The sequence below is a fragment of the Anabas testudineus genome, chromosome 2 (genome assembly GCF_900324465.2).
Source record: "Anabas testudineus chromosome 2, fAnaTes1.2, whole genome shotgun sequence".
In the NCBI taxonomy this organism is placed as follows: domain Eukaryota; kingdom Metazoa; phylum Chordata; class Actinopteri; order Anabantiformes; family Anabantidae; genus Anabas; species Anabas testudineus.
Genome location: NC_046611.1, coordinates 29929553 through 29946197, shown reverse-complemented (window position 1 = coordinate 29946197; position 16645 = coordinate 29929553). Strand labels below are relative to the sequence as shown.

The 16645-nt window shown below is 42.6% G+C and overlaps 2 protein-coding genes across 5 annotated transcripts in view; both read left to right on the top strand.

Moving 5' to 3' along the window:
* The first annotated feature begins 1417 nt into the window (after positions 1–1417).
* Positions 1418–16110, top strand: LOC113164682 (kinesin-1 heavy chain). The gene is made up of 28 exons (XM_026364080.1): positions 1418–1543; positions 2901–2988; positions 3083–3156; positions 3248–3352; positions 3454–3502; positions 3592–3647; positions 4016–4103; positions 4421–4545; positions 4884–4988; positions 5150–5295; positions 5528–5676; positions 6319–6518; positions 6967–7035; positions 7413–7619; positions 7731–7874; positions 9151–9339; positions 9572–9689; positions 10622–10677; positions 10786–10895; positions 10980–11081; positions 11178–11238; positions 11383–11454; positions 12101–12205; positions 12313–12526; positions 12693–12801; positions 13109–13115; positions 15231–15402; positions 15899–16110. The coding sequence occupies exons 1-28, from the start codon at positions 1418–1420 to the stop codon at positions 16108–16110; spliced, it is 3258 nt and encodes a 1085-aa protein (XP_026219865.1).
* arhgap12b (Rho GTPase activating protein 12b) overlaps positions 15224–16645 on the top strand; it is a 47051-nt gene continuing 45629 nt past the window's right edge. For all 4 annotated transcript variants that reach the window (XM_026362715.1, XM_026362712.1, XM_026362711.1 and 1 more), the window contains exon 1: positions 15224–15398. The gene's annotated coding sequence lies outside the window, so the exon portion shown is untranslated. The remainder of the gene's footprint in view (positions 15399–16645) is intronic.

Sequence of the window (16645 nt, the reverse complement as noted above, 5' to 3'; positions counted from 1 at the left end):
TAGTTGTATGTGTGGAGATGATCAGGAATCCTTCAGCTCCTGTTTAGCTGCACACAACTTCCTAAAAGCTTCTGCTGCCCCCTGCTGGCTCCTGTAGGTGCTACACATGAATCCTTTTACTGCATACTGTTCCCCAGAAGAACCAGGAAGTAACTTTCACACACTATCTGCTTTATAAATCTTTAAAATGTTTACACATCTTTGTATCGAATTAATCAAATGATGAGCTGCAGATTCTGAAGAACTGTGGTCATGTGCAGCTGCTACAGGATACAAGATAAACTGGACTGTATCGCCTTTAAATCAACATATGTTGTTTTTGAAAATACAGTTATTAGTTATTTATGGTACAAACCTCCTTTTTGTGTTTCCCCTTGTAGTGATTTCTTGTTTTTAGATGTTAACAGTCTTTATGTTTTCTGTTTTTTATAGTCATATCACACTGATATAAATCAGTGTTTCTGATTGAGTTTCCAGATGCATTCTGGATTTTAGAAACAAACCAAGATCAAGGACCCCTTTTTTTGTTCTGCTTACTTTGAACCATATAACGAGTGCTGTAAAATTACCTGCAGTTGCCTACAGGACAGTAAACCATTAAGTACAGTCACACATTTAATGTGATTACAGCCAAAGATTCTGTCTTGTGACCCTCAGAGAGGTTCCTTTAAATAAGTGTTTGAGACCAACAGTTGTTCATTATTTCACTATTTTACAAACAAAAACAGAGACAGACAGACATCTACCTCTCTTGTTCTGCTAAACTACATTTTAAATTATGAGTCATGTAGTGTAGTAGAACTTACTGGTGGTGATGATACTGGTTCGTACAGTACTTGTACCATCAGCACATCTGGAGGTGCCTGACCCCTAAGGTGTTCTGTTTGAACCAGCTGCATTGGTAACGCGTGCATTCATCATGGAGTGAGCATCTGATTGTTCATGTAAAACCAGTCCCTGACCCCGAACATGCATCCTCCAGAGACAGTGAGAGGAGCAGCCCAGCACTGCAGCCTCAACACACTGGAGGCTTTCTCAGCTCCAGCCGTCCCATGTGACTGCTGTGTTCACATCAACTGTACTCTGGCTATTTCTGCTCATGCTCCTGTGTATGAAAGGCCACATTCACTATCTCCTTATTGATTGGGATCTTTTCACTTCTACCTCATCTTTTATGCAGTGTGTGATGTTCTTAAAGCGGGGAATCTGTTGTGTCAGCATTAATTATCTTTAATACTTTTTTTCTATTGAGTTCATTTGATTTGGAGTTGAAGACAACACTCAAAGGCACCGACGTTGACATTTCAGTGGAAGTAAATATTTATTTTATCTGGGAATATTTTGGAGGTGGCTCCCGGCCTGTCTGTGGTCCAGCTGGTTGCTGCTCTGACCCCTCCATCTGTCCCCATCACTGCAGATGGCGGACCCGGCGGAGTGCACCATCAAGGTGGTGTGTCGTTTCAGGCCGCTCAACAGCGCGGAGGTGGCCCGGGGGGACAAGTACATCCCGACGTTTAAGGGGGATGACTGTGTGCAGATCGCGGTGAGTGTGAGACACCTGTGGAACCGGGATCACAGGACAAACTGGACATAGAGCTTAGACTGCCTGTGGGTCTATGTGAAACTGTGCACCAAACGGAATTCAAAGTACTGATCATTTAATGTGACTGATCATTAACAACCCAAACTACCTTTAGATGAAGTTTAGTTGGTTACTAATATCCAGGTTTAACAGATGAAAACACAGGTGAACTGATGACTTTTAGATGAATTAATTTGCACTGTGTAAAATCTCATCCAGGGGTTTAAGGATGGCTAAAGCAACATGAGCATAAGGACATTATCATAATCCTGTGTACACAGTACAGTCTACAGTATTGAGCTGTTGGAGCAAGAAAAATAATTCAGTATTAGTAAATTATAAAAGGCAGTTCATTGAAAGCAGCATTTCTTTTGGAGGGGGCCTGGCTTGTGGTGTGTTTCACAGCATAGGCCTATAAGAAATTACTATCAGCAAAAAACATGTACATTGAAATGCTGAGCTGGAAAAAAGGAGTGGTGTGTTATTGATCCCTGAGAAACATCTTTGGAGAACTTGATGTCAAGACATTAGATCAGACTCTAGTTAAACACAATGAACGTCTGTGCCAGAGATATCATCAACAGCTTTGCACTCCTCACTGCCAATGGGAAAACAAGGTCTTCCTCAGCAGATGTTGCCCAGTTGTCATAGAGATACCTCAGATGACACACTTTAAAAATCCACATCATTACTTTTAATTTATTAGAACAAAAGACATTTGTGTGTTGTCTCCTGTTTTGGTAGCAGTTTGGAGTCATCATATCTAAAGGGAAACAGTAGACACTGTTTGTAGAGTGAACTTTTACAGCACTAAAATGACTCATTTGACTAAAGATAGATCTGAGAATCACATGTGCAGTCTCCTGCATCTGCTGGTGCTGCCCAACACAAGATCTGATCTTACTGTAAAGTAACAATGTGAGAATTGTGTTTCTCCTATTTCCACACATAAGAAATGCAAATAAGACGTCTGGATCTACATTAGACGTCATGTCAAAGCCAGGGATGTGATCCACTTTCCTTTGTTCAAGCATCATTCAGTATCAGGTGGAGTCTGTGTTGAAGTGTGTGCCGGACACCTTTATTAGTAGGTGGCATAAAAACAGTGACTGAGAATTTGAAAAACATGAGTGGACACACTGAACACATCAACTTGGCTTCACACAAGTTCTATTACTTCTATCACTGTGTACCACTGCTTTTATTGTGAAGGCCAGATGTCCATGTAGAGACACATGCTGACTGAATACTCCAGAACCCCAAACTGAGCTGGTTTACTCCCCATCTTTTGCTCATCACTGCCGCCTCCTCTTTCCAGAATAAACCGTACCACTTTGACCGCGTGTTCCAGTCCAATACAACTCAGGTGCAGTTCTACAACGCAGTGGCTCAGAAGATTGTCAAAGGTGAGTTGGACAGTGAGAGACAGATGTGGCTGACACACTAAAAGCCTGACAACACAAGTGCTAACGTGTTCTCTTTCTGTCTTGCCATGTACAGATGTTCTGGATGGATACAACGGGACAATATTTGCCTATGGACAGACATCCTCTGGCAAAACACACACGATGGAGGTAATTTACAGCTGGTGCACTCTGCACAGACTTCAGTGATTGAGATTCCTAGCTGTTTTATTTCTATTTTCTCCATACTTGTCTCATAAAGGGGAAACTCCATGACCCAGAAATGATGGGAATCATTCCCCGAATTGTTCAAGACATCTTCAACTACATTTATTCCATGGATGAGAACCTGGAGTTTCATATCAAAGTATGTTTTTCCTCTTAAGCAGCCTCTTAAATTGTTAAGTGACAGTCACCATGTTAAAGTCATACAGCTGTGAAGTCTCATTAGGGGTTTCTGCCTCACAGGTGTCATATTTTGAAATCTATCTGGATAAAATCAGGGACCTGTTAGATGGTATGTACCTGTTTTTGTTATCACTCAGGGGCTGATACAGACACCAGGAGTAATGCAGACAAATGATAGACTTTCCTTTTCCTCCACAGTATCAAAGACCAACCTGTCTGTACACGAGGATAAAAACAGGGTGCCCTATGTCAAGGTGAGCTGTGCACAGATTTGTATTTCATTAGGTGCAGTGTTGTGTCTAGTTTATAGTCGCAGCCTTTTCCTAATGATATAAGAGCTCTGCAGAAGGACAGGAGTTCACCAAATGTACTGAACTGTCTCTGTATTACTGTGTTTAATGGAACATAATAGACTCAACTACTGGTTTTTATATAAAGAGATCAATTAAGACTATTTCATGAAGTAACAAGAGGACGACTCTTGGATGAGTTTCCCTGTGTGCACACCAGCCTGGCACAGTGCACCATGGTCTCCTCTGCTAAATATTGTCTCTTTGTGGAGCCACCCTGCTGTTGGAGCTGTTGAACACAGCGTCTCCTTGTGATGTGCGTGTGTCTCCAGGGGTGTACCGAGCGTTTTGTGTGCAGTCCTGAGGAGGTCATGGACGCCATAGATGAAGGCAAAAACAACAGACACGTGGCCGTCACAAGTGAGTTCACACACTGAGCACCCTCAGTGCTGCTGCTTCTCATGGGTTCAGCCTCAGCGAGTCTCCTTACTGCTGCCAGCAGCCAAGAAGAGTTGTCTACTCAACACACAGCCAAAGAAGAAACGTTTAAACAGTCGTAATGAGGATAATGATGTAACAGTGCATAATTAGTTATGACCCCGGACACTAAATTCTAGTTGAACTGACCTCAGGTATCTGCGTTTTATTTAAAGGAGTTACTAAAAAAAACAAATCCTCAGTTTTATTATTACCATGCTAATCGTGTTTCTGTATGCTTGTGTGCACGTCTTTCTCAGACATGAATGAGCACAGTTCCAGAAGTCACAGCATCTTCCTCATCAACATCAAGCAGGAAAACACCCAGACTGAACAGAAACTCACCGGCAAACTCTACCTCGTCGATCTGGCTGGGAGTGAAAAAGTACACCCCTCTCTTTCCTCTTCCCCACTGTCACTCTTCACTCTCTAGATACTGTTTGAATCCCATGTGTTACTCTTATCTTTTTGTTTCAGTGCTCCTAATGGCACAGAGTGTTTGTCTGTAATGACTCCTGCTGCTGATGCTTTATTTCTGCAGGGTATAATATGCTAATCCGCCCATAGATACTAATCGTTAATGTGAACAAAGAGTGCACACACTAACAGTATGCTTTAGTTATTTAACGATCATCCCTTACACGTCTTTATATTGCTGTATTTGTAGATGTCTGGCTCCACTAATGTCAGGCCAACTCTCCTGTGTTTATTTGTGTTTCAAAGGTGGGTAAAACTGGAGCAGAGGGCACAGTGCTGGATGAAGCCAAGATGATCAATAAGTCCCTATCTTCACTGGGAAACGTCATCTCAGCTTTGGCAGAGGGCTCGGTGAGACAATCATCACATGCTGGGGGATGAGTTTTATAGGAACTGATCCTCTGCTCTCATACATTTTGACATGAAGTGATACAGTGGAAATAAAGTGTAATGAAACTTCCAATGTTATCAGCAGAAGCACGACATGGATTGTAATTTGTGTCCTCTGTCAGACATATGTACCATACAGAGACAGTAAGATGACCAGGATCCTGCAGGACTCCCTGGGAGGGAACTGTCGGACTACCATGGTCATCTGCTGCTCACCGTCCGCTTTTAATGATGCAGAGACCAGGTCTACACTGCTGTTTGGACAAAGGTACACACACTTTGAACCAGACTAAACAAACACAGCTGATTTTATGTAAGGTCACATGTGGCCCTCAAGTCCATGTAGATGCAAGGATTTGTATGACCACTAACCATGTGAACATCTTTATGTGTCAGCTTTAACTGGATCATCATAGAATAGATTACAAAAAGCATTTTAATCCAATGTGGTATAAAAAACAGAAAGGTATTATTAGTCTTTATTATATCTCTTCCACCAGAGCAAAGACCATAAAGAACACGGTGACTCTGAACGTGGAGCTTACTGCAGAGCAGTGGAAAATCAAGTGGGAGAAGGAGAAGGAGAGGAACAAGACACTGAGAAACACTGTGACGTGGCTGGAGAACGAGCTCAACCGCTGGAGGAATGGTGACCACTTCACACTTAAATACAAACATGTGGAAGAAAATGAACAGTTGTTGTATGTACAAAATCTCATTTACATAGAGCCAGTGAAGAAAGTATCGATGTTGTATCCTGTGTGTTCATCTTTTAGTAAAAGCCAGTCTGACTTCTACTCTTTTCCAGCCTCTTGCTCGGTCATCCTTCTTTCTCATCCTCCCTTCCTCTTGCTTCGCCCTCTTTGGTCTTTTTGCCGCCTGTGCCATGTTGAGCCATAACGTCCTAAGAATACCGAGCTGGCTTCTTCTTATATGTTGCCAGTCTTTGTCTGACCCATTATAGTTGTGTGTGATGTGGTGCAGTAAAGCACCAAACACAGCTCTTTAGTTACATGCTGCAGGATCTGCAGTGGCAATGGCAAAGAAGCAATTTGCCTAATATACAACTCAGTGCACGATCAAAGGAATAATAGTATGGCCTGGTTGTGGCTTCATCTTTTGTAGAACCAAAAATAACTTTCCAACCAAGGCAAATACATCCTGAACTATAGAATTTTAAATATTTATTTAATATTTACATAAATATTTTGTTTAGTAAATGAAATAAGTGCAAGAGATGATCAGGGCTCTGGAGGAACTGATGTTCTCCCTTTTATGCTGCACCCTGCAGGAGAGACTGTGCCAGTGGAAGACCAGTTTGACAAGGAGAAGGCCAAAGCAGAGGTTCAGGCCCTAGATAGTGCACTCAACAACGATAAAATAGCAGCCTCGCCTGGCCTCAGCACCCTGCCTGGAGTCAAACTCACAGATGCTGAGAAAGAGAAGTGTGAGGCAGAAATGGCCAAACTCTACAAACAGCTGGATGACAAGGTGAGGAGGGATCCACTGTTACATTTGATTACAGCCTCTAAGAATGCGTTTTGGTGGTGACAGTGCACGCACTGATGATATCGACACACTGCAGACAAACATGACAGATGATTATGAGCTAAATCATCATGTGGGCGAAGGATTTTAAAAACTGAATGCAGCTGTGCGCACAGAGATTGGAACCTTTTTAAATCTCTGCATTGTAGCTGTTGTTAATAAGCCATTTTTAACAAGACAACATGTTTGGAATCGAGGTTTGTGCCAAACACCAACATCAAATCTCTCTCCCTCTCTGTTTTCATTATTTCACTAGTTAATGCTTGCAGTGCAGTGTTGTTATTATCATGTGTAGTTTTTCTTTTGGCCAGCAGGTGGTGGTAGATGTTATTCTCTTTGTTGTATTAGAAACAAATGAGTGATGTATTGTGTTTCCACTCTCTTTCCTCAGGACGATGAGATCAACCAGCAGTCTCAGTTGCTGGAGAAACTGAAGCAACAGATGTTGGACCAGGAAGAGGTGACACCACAGCCCTTTCCTCATTCCATCTCCCATCGTCTCTCCTCCCAAATCTCCCTCTGTGCCTCAGTCTTCCAGCTGTTCCTGTTAGCACGAACCCAGTCTGACAGCTGATAGCACCTCATTAGTAGCTCTGCAGGGGAGGTCACACTGTAACTCACCCTTCACCCAGCATAGGAACCCTACCAGATTGCACACATTGCCTTTTATTTTGCTGCACAGAGGTATATTTTACACAGAGGTAAATTTACAACAGAGGTATATTTTACACATGCTATTTTCCTGAAATGCATGCATTTCTCCCTTTAACTCTTTAACCTGAACACAATAGGTTGCATCGCTTTCTTATCATCTCCTCTCATTGTCTTCACCCGCAGCTCTTAACCTCCTCGCGTCGTGACCATGACACCCTGCAGACGGAGCTAAACCGGCTGCTGGCAGAGAACGACGCCTCTAAGGATGAGGTGAAGGAGGTGCTTCAGGCCCTGGAGGAGCTGGCAGTCAACTACGACCAGAAGAGCCAGGAGGTTGAGGATAAAACAAGACAGTTTGAAGCGCTCAGTGAGGAGCTGAATGAGAAATCGGTACTTTAGCTTATCTAAATCCACTGATAATGAGCTAATTGTTTTAATTTAAATGTTGCAGACATTGTGATAGTGCTAATGTTGCATTTTCTTTCATCATCCACCACCAAGAGCTCCTTGGCCTCCATTGACTCTGAACTGCAGAAGCTGAAGGAAATGACCAACCACCAGAGGAAGAGGGTCACTGAGATGATGTCATCATTACTTAAAGACCTGGCTGAGATAGGCATTGCCTTGGGAAGCAGCGACATTAAGGTTACTGCTACTGTGCTGTTTAAAATTCAGAAATCAGAGCGTTAGGAGGGGGCCATGTTGTAGGTGATGAGGAGGATCTGGAATTGGCTGACATGGGGTGCCGGTTGGAGGAGAGCACATACATTTTTCCAAGAAGTGTTTTTGTCTAACCAGCAGCACAAACTCCCCAGATATTCAGTTTATCATGAACAGTTCAGAGAAAAGCAGCAGGTCTGCACAATTAAACCACTTTAATATAATAAAATTACTTGTCAATAAATTAGCTGTCAAAGAGCTGCAAATGAATTTCCTGTTGAGTGACTAATTGCTAATCAATATCAGGGCTGAAAATATTTGGTTAATAATTAGTAATTCTGGGTCTGATAAAGTACAAATTGTAAATTGCAAATGAAAAATCCTTCACAGTCCATTAGGAAAGTTGGAACCAGCACCCTACTTCATCCTACTTCATGGAGAACTGTGGCCGTGCAAGTTTGGAGTATGAGTGTCTCTTTAAATCCACTAGTAAACTCATCTGCTGGAGAATATTATAAACACACTTAAAGCCCATCTGACTACTGTGAAACTTGTTTAATGTAACAGAAGTTTTAGTTTCCAGTAAATTTCCGCCCCGGTGCTTTCAAGAGTGTTAGAGTCGATCTATTTTAAACGCTGTGCCTCACTGGAAACGGCAGGTCAAGTGTCTCTTGTGAAAACATACAGTACTGCTTTTAAATATGGCAACAGCCTCACAGCACAGAGGTTCCAAGTGGAAATCTAAGCCATCCTGCTGTATAGCTCTTTGAATGGCAGGCTTTTGATTAATTAATCAGTTGTCAATCCTCAATTGGTCCATTGATTATCAACACAAATTATTTATCAAAATGCACTGGATCCAATTTCTTGCATGCAACGATATACAGTTTTGTATGCTAGATGACTGATAAATGGGCAAGCAGTCAATTTAAGATAACATCCGCAGCTCTGGGAAATTCTAAAGACCATTTCTCTGGCAGTTTACAGATGAAAAATCTATTCATATAGAATAGATTTGGCAATAGCCGCCATTGCTGCGAGTAATTTCTTTTGAATTGTCTGTTAAAGTCATTTGGGTCTGTTGGAGATTTCCTGTCAGTGGGATTTCCTGTGGTTTAATTATCAGATTGTAGACACGAAAGACGAACACGAACAGACATTCATTTGAAAGAAAATATTATACTGGACATAATATCACGTAGACACACAGGATACAACTTCTGGGGCTTAAAAATCTGTATTGTTTTTTCTGATCCGTCAGCAACAAGACAGCAGTGGTCTCATTGATGAAGAATTCACTGTGGCCCGTCTCTACATCAGCAAGATGAAGTCCGAGGTGAAGACGATGGTGAAGCGCTGCAAACAGCTGGAGAGCACCCAGTCCCAGAGCCTCCAGAAGATGGAGGAGGCGGAGAGTGAGCTTACTGCCTGCCGGCTCCGTATCTCCCAGGTAACTGCCGCCTACCGCTGCATCTGCCATCACGGACACTGTCACCATAGTGACGTACGTAAGCTGTTCATTAAAATGGGAGCTCAAGTGGCTGTCATGAAACAACAGCTTAACACGCTGAATTAACGGTGTTAACGCGTTAAAAAACTGCAATGCAGCTTGTGAGCTCTGATCACATGTGACTATGTGCCAGTTGTTTTCATGTCTTTCTCTTTTACTTGCTGGTGTCCAGCATGAAGCTAAAATCAAGTCCCTGACAGACTGCCTCCAGAATCAGGAGCAGAAGAAGAGGCAGCTGGAAGAAAACGTGGACTCCCTCAATGAGGAAATAGTCAGGATCAAAGCCCAAGGTGAGCACAACTCAGCATGCTGCTGAGGTGCACAACTACAGTTACTTACTCCGCACATCAATTTTGTGCAACTTCATTCCTCCATTTCAGAATATTTTAGGAGGAAATATTGCACTTTATATCTGGAAAGTTAAGTAGTGGCAACTAGACTTTCTGGGCCACCTTAGAAAATATGTCTTAATAGAAGTTGAATATTTACTTCAATAACATTTGATCAGTTTTTATAAAAATTACAACTAACTCACTTCAGTTATCTTAAGAGAGATAGATGATCATTTTATTATACTGTTATTATACTTTGTTATATATAAAAAGGGAGTCTTTAAAGGTACCACTTTCTTTCCTTTTACATTTTTTGTTTAAAGAGGGAAACTCGTCCTTTCACAGTTGAAAGAAATTCGATTGTGTAGACAGATACAGTTACACAAAGTTAACAAGAAAACATGAGTTGATTTTACTAAATTCATGTATAATATCTTACACTGTATATAAATCGATAATATCTGGTAAAAATCTGTCAAAACTTTAATGCAGTCATGTAGTGTTTTGTTTTTTTGTTTGTCAGCTGCCATGGTTTTAGAAATGCATTTGACACATACATGACCCTTCTATAACTAAATCTAAAACAAAGTATCTGAAAACATCAGTTATAAGATGAGTTACAACATTAAAACACCACTAACAGCTCAGTGTATTATTCATTTGTAACATTTTCTTTAACTTTTAAAGGACACCTAAGTGTGAAGAATGCAGAACTATTACTATTCATATAATAGTGTATTTTTACAGCATGCTCTTTTTTACTTTGACTTCATTAGGAACTTTGACTTCTTCCTTCACCACTGCTGTGCTGTTGTTACAAATGCATGTAGTGTATCATTAAGATAATGAACCAGTATTCGCAGTGTTTATGATTGCTGGTCTCCTTCCAGAGAAAGTTAATGCCATGGAGAAAGAGAATGAGATCCAGTCTGCCAACGAGGTCAAGGTAGATTTAAGCAGTGCTTCTAGTTTTGAACATGCCTCAAAACAAACACAGATCACCACTACAAATGTAGTTTCCAGTTGAATCAGTGACTGGCTGTGTGCTCACCAGGAAGCTGTGGAGAAGCAGATCCAGTCTCACAGAGAAGTCCATCAGAGGCAGATCAGCAGCTTGAGAGACGAGCTGGACAACAAGGACAAACTCATCACGGAGCTTCAGGAGTAAGACGCCACATCACCAAAACATGTCTCTCGCTAATTGTGACTAATGGTGCTGTACTGATAGTGTTACTGACATCTGTGCAGTCTGAACCAGGAGATCGCGTTGGAGCAGGAGAGGCTGAGAGTGGAGCACGAGAAGCTCAAAGCTGCTGACCAGGAGAAGAGCCGCCAGCTGCAGGAGCTCACGTAACGCCTCTGTGTTTAGTCTAGTTCAGTTTTCACGCACCACAGCCTGATTCACTCCTTAAAAAAGTCAAGTGACGTCCATTTTGCATTTTGCAGGGTGCTGCAGGACAGGCGAGAGCAAGCCAGACAGGACCTGAAGGGACTAGAAGAGACCGTGGTCAGTTATTAGCATGTTCAATTAGAGCTGGTATCAATTAAAGGGACCGTTCAATGCCACCATCAATGTATTGTCAATGTATTGGGATGGAGGCAGAAATCCCAAAACCTGGACAAAGTTCTTTGATTTCTAACTGTCATGTAGGCTCGGGAGCTGCAGACACTGCACAACCTGAGGAGGCTTTTTGTCCAAGACTTGGCCACCAGAGTCAAAAAGGTAAAATGTTCTCACAGTATGAGCACATCCTTCTTTTCTCTGGAGGTTACAGTGGCACATTATCACTATAGTCATCCTCCCGTGTGTGTGTGTGTGTGTGTGAGAGTACGGAGTGTGTGTGATTCCATCTCTATTCTGGTTTAATATCATATGAGCTGTGGTTGCTTCAACCACGGCATTTACCTGGAATGAGACTAAGAGCCCCACATCTCGCTGCTGCACTGACTGCACTCTATTAAAATTGCACCGTGCTGAAATTTTAATGAATCCAGGGAACACAACAGAAACTGTCTGCAGTAAGTAGGCCATCTGATCCTTCAAAGGTAGCACGTGTAAATGAGGGACCCAGACCCGCAGCGTGGTGCTCATCTCCTGCCCTCGGGCTGTGACTTAATGAGACAAATGAAGGCAGGCCAGGGTTTCCTGGAAGACACGGAAAATATGTTGAGGAGTTGGACACATCCTAAATCTGCTCCTTATGATCTCATTTACACACATACTGTGGAGCCAGGCCTTTTGGGTTCCCTTGTCTTCAGACACTGTGTTCTCTGATGTTCTCAATAGAAGTTTTACACTTTATTCCTTTAACCATGTCTGAACTCTGGGATATAGGATTATTTATACCAGAATATTTGTGCTTGTGCAGAATGGTCAGATGAACTCAGACGACACCGAGGGCAGCACAGCCCAGAAACAAAAGATCAGCTTCCTGGAAAACAACCTCGAGCAATTAACTAAAGTTCACAAGCAGGTATGTACAAACACACTTCCTCTGTAAGCTAACGTGGGAATGACTTTCACCACCTTTTTTTTCATCTCAGGGCTGTGTATCCTCTCCTCTTGTTTGTGTTTCTGTAGCTGGTACGTGACAATGCCGACCTTCGCTGTGAGATTCCTAAATTGGAAAAGCGTCTGCGGGCCACCGCTGAGAGGGTCAAGGCCCTGGAGGCAGCTCTGAAGGAAGCCAAAGAGAATGCAGCCCGCGACCGGAACCGCTACGAGCAGGAGGTGGAACGCATTAAGGATGCTGTCAAGCCCAAAAACATGGGCCGCAGACCCTCAGCACAGATAGGTAAGTGGACACACATACGCTATGTACACATAGGGGGAATTATATCCTGCACTTTAGTAAAATGTGTAACGTGGTAGTATGTAGGCCAGTATTCTGAAAAGGTACATATTTATTGTACAATTATATATATCTTGACATTCATATCACCTCTTTGTGTCCAATCCAGCTAAGCCCATTAGACCCGGCCAGCTGCCAGGCGCCCCTCTTATGATCCCCAGCATCATCAGGTCCAACCTCATCCAGAATAATGCTGGCATCAATGGAGGAGATGACAGGCAAGAGAAGACTGCATCATGTTCCTTTACAATCATACAACAGGCACACTGCATCACTCAGTTCTGATTGGCGTCCTGAGATTTCATAAATTTCATCGGTTTTATTCTGTAACTGTCTGTGCACCTTGCTGTTTCCTACTGCAGATTAAACCCACCAACTTTTTGTCTTCTGTCTTCTCTACAGCTGCTGAGGGTGTTGATACATACCTAAAGCCAAACACCAAGGCACTGGACTTGCTCCTGGAGTCACTGCACCACTGCTTCAACATCAGTGCGTGCATATAGTGTATATAAATATTGCCTGTAGTGTACAGGTACACCTCTTCAAGGCTTTGGCTCTGTTAACAGAAACTTACCAAGATACTAGTCTATAGAATCATATAATAAAGAGAGTCCTGTTTGTTCTAGTCATTTTGATCTCACTCCCAAAATGATTCTGTCATTATTTCATTAGATAATCAACAGCTGAGAGTGATGATACACCTGTAGACCAAGAACATGCATTCTCTGCCTAACTTTTTCGACTGTCTTGTTTTTTTCCCCTGACCTCATTTGTGCGCAACTATTTCAAAACGTGACTAACTCCTCAGCTTCTCGGAGATGATCTGACCCTGGAACAGCACTCTTGTCTTTGACTCATGGTATGAAAAGCACTGGGAGTAGGTAGACACAAATGTTATTTATACCTGGTAGCTGCAGGCATGAGTTAGAGTTCACACAAAGGTTTCCTTTGTTTTGTCAAACAGGAATTATGTGTTGTTTATATATTCAGGCTGAGATGGAAATGCTTGAATTTACGGTCCTAAAGAGAATGATTATTATTTATATAGTGCTGAAGACCTGTTGTAATAGCTTCACTTACACGCCTAACTTAAGTTCATCAAGTGCAGTGGTCTCTTATTATTATGTACAATACAGTTTTAAAGCAAAAGCAATTACATTTCACTTCTGAGTTGATCAGTCAAATGCATATTGTGGTCTAGCACAATATAGAAATACTAATGACTTGATGATGAGAAGATGAACAGTTTGCAGTTTGTCCAGGTGACATTTGTTTTTAAATTCTTAAGTCATATTAAATAAAAACTTGAAGGCTTAATGTGGTGTATATGTTTCCTGCTATGCTTATTTAAGCTTGCTAACTTGTGCACATGTTAAAGGAAAAATAAATTGAATCCATCGAAATTGCAAAACGAAAACTATTCTTGTTCTTAATGCGAATTATTTCCTTAAGACTACTTAATAAAAGCATGAGTAAACCCCAAAGCACGCACATTATCAGACTTTTGATATTTTTGATATTTACGTTGCTCGTGTGTTGTCACCGACAGGGTGTGCTTTTACACACATCACCATCCCACAATGACAAGTGAGACAGTATGTTAAAAATGAATTCTGCAAGAAATCCTCTTTCGGAAATGAACTCGGTTTAATCGTGCATTCTTACTGGATACCTGGAGATAATGTAGGCGCTCCTCGGACGGATGATCATCTGAGCATCACATCATGCATGATGCTGCTGGCTTGGTGAGACTCCCTGCAGAGACTCTCAGACAGAGCAGAGGCGAGGGCATGTCAACATGTCCATGCTACAAATGTAAATCTTACGGTTTAATAATAAGAAGGATATATAAGTGGAAATCTTGATGAGAGATAAATGCACCAGTGACACCGTTCCTACACTAATATTTGGAGGACTTGAGTGAAAGTTAAATTTAGACAAATCTGTGGACACCGTCTATCAGCTGTGACAGACGTCTGTCAGCGGTGGAGTGGGAGCGACCAGCGGCGACAAGCTGAACGGAAGCACGCTGGCTGCAGGCGGAAGTCGGTCGACTTTCCTTCAAAATTAAAGCACAGCACAAAGGCACGTTACAGGGATGAAGACGATTTTGGGCGTCATCAGTTTTCACATGGAGGGAATAACTCAAAATGGTATTACTGATGAAATTAAAAAATATATATTATTATTAACAGAACTACATTCAATAATATTTGGTAGGTAGGTACTGTTATCAAGTTTTTTTTAAATATATATATTAAGCCTACTTCTGATCAACGCTCGACGTCCTTTTTCTTTGATTGATATGTGATAACTCATAATATGATATAACATGAAACTGTAGCCTCATGACCGGTGAAAACGCTACAGTATTTGGCAGGGAGATCTTAGTATGGATACAAATAAGCAACACAAGAAATGTGTTATATACAGTAATATACATGGCAGAAAGTATCTATAATAAAACGGCCAGTTGAAGGGCTATGTAGTTACAATATTACCATCTTATTTTTCATATTACTCTCCTTACTGAGAGTTTTCTGTGCTTTTTTTTATGTATTTGTTTAATCAAACAAGAACGCTGTAGGCCACTTCCAGACTTTACTGTGAAGGTAGGGACCGGACGTGCCTCTCGTTGCCTCCCTAGCTTGACTCGGTGCAGAGAGGCGGGGGATTGCGAACACACCGACTGACTGGAGCTCCGCTGCGGACTGAGCCGGAGCAGCCGAGACTGAAGAAGGTGGAGAAAGTTCTTCTTAACTCGCTCTGCGGTCGTTTCACGGAGCCCCGACAGACGCCACCTGAGTTCGTGAAGGTCAGTACGTTTGGTTTGTCGCCCGGGCAGCGGGAGGCCGTTGGCTTGTGTCGGACTTACTTTGTTGCTATGCACGCTGTTGCGGAGCGGAGGCTTCGCACCGAGTGAACCTGCGGCGGTTTTGTCCGGAGAGGAGCCTGTGGAAGATAAACACGACACAACACGACACAACACGACACGACTCAACACGACACAACACGACTCCCACTGGCGAAATAACCCTTTTTCGGACACTCTTCCTTCATGCGCTTGTTTTATATGTTTTCACAGCTGAGGTATTAAACAGTCCACGTGATAGCATCAGTCGCACAGACGCATCTATCGCTGCTTATTTTCTGGCGGTGTGTTTGGCTGTTAGTCTCCGTCCTGGGGGGTGGGTGGTGGTAGGTTGGGGGCAGCTTTCTCCGTCCTGCCCTTCCCTCGCTCCTTGGTCACGTCGAGTCGCAGCTCTTTGTTGTGAATGCACATGGATTAAACTCCTTTGTGTTGTATTTCTGCAGTCTCTGTGGGGCTGGGAGGGACCCTGCCCCCACCGAGCCCCCTCCCCACCCCACCGCCACCGCCACCTGCCTCAGGCGTGCTGCTGTGGCCGCTCACACCCCCACAGATTTGTCCGCCCATGCTGCCTGTTTTCGGGGTCGTGTACGCAGCTCTAACACAACAGGGTTTTCACGCAGTGCTTCTCCACATACGCAGCGAAGCAGCCGCATAGACGGATTGAAATGCAGCAGCAGCAGCAGCAGCAGCAGCACATGTTGGACTGGATGCTGCTTGGCCACATCTGTTTTGAATGAAACACAGGCACAAAGGCAATCCGAGTTTAGGGATGCTTTGCTACTACAGTGGCTCCGCAGATGTATGCGGACTAAAGCACAGGCCGTCATCTGTGTTGATGCCTGCTTTGGTTTTCTGCCAGCTGCGCCTCGGATTGAGTTTTATTAGTATTATGAGTACCTATTATAGTGCATTTTCTTACGGCTAATTATAGTGTGTTTTTTATTTTTACTTACCAGAACTTCTACCTGTTGAGTTGTATCAACTTCCTTTTTCTTAGTTACAAATGTTTTATTGTTCATTCAAGCAACTTGAGTCTGAGAGAAGCTGGCTAAGGGACCCAGATTTATCCTCCAGGGTGGTCTTTGTTTTTCATCTGACATGACTAGGCTCCTTAGGTGCACAACATAAGAAATAAAAAAGTAAAGCCAGAGTCATTGGATGTAACAATCACCAACCCCTCCTACCTCTAG

Bases quoted from the DNA above. Each gene is read 5' to 3' on its own strand.
- LOC113164682 (XM_026364080.1), top strand. From the start codon at position 1,418: ATGGCGGACCCGGCGGAGTGCACCATCAAGGTGGTGTGTCGTTTCAGG. The intron at 11,239-11,382 runs GTCAGTTATTAG...ACTGTCATGTAG, and splicing joins AGGGACTAGAAGAGACCGTG to GCTCGGGAGCTGCAGACACT. The intron at 12,206-12,312 runs GTATGTACAAAC...GTGTTTCTGTAG, and splicing joins TAACTAAAGTTCACAAGCAG to CTGGTACGTGACAATGCCGA.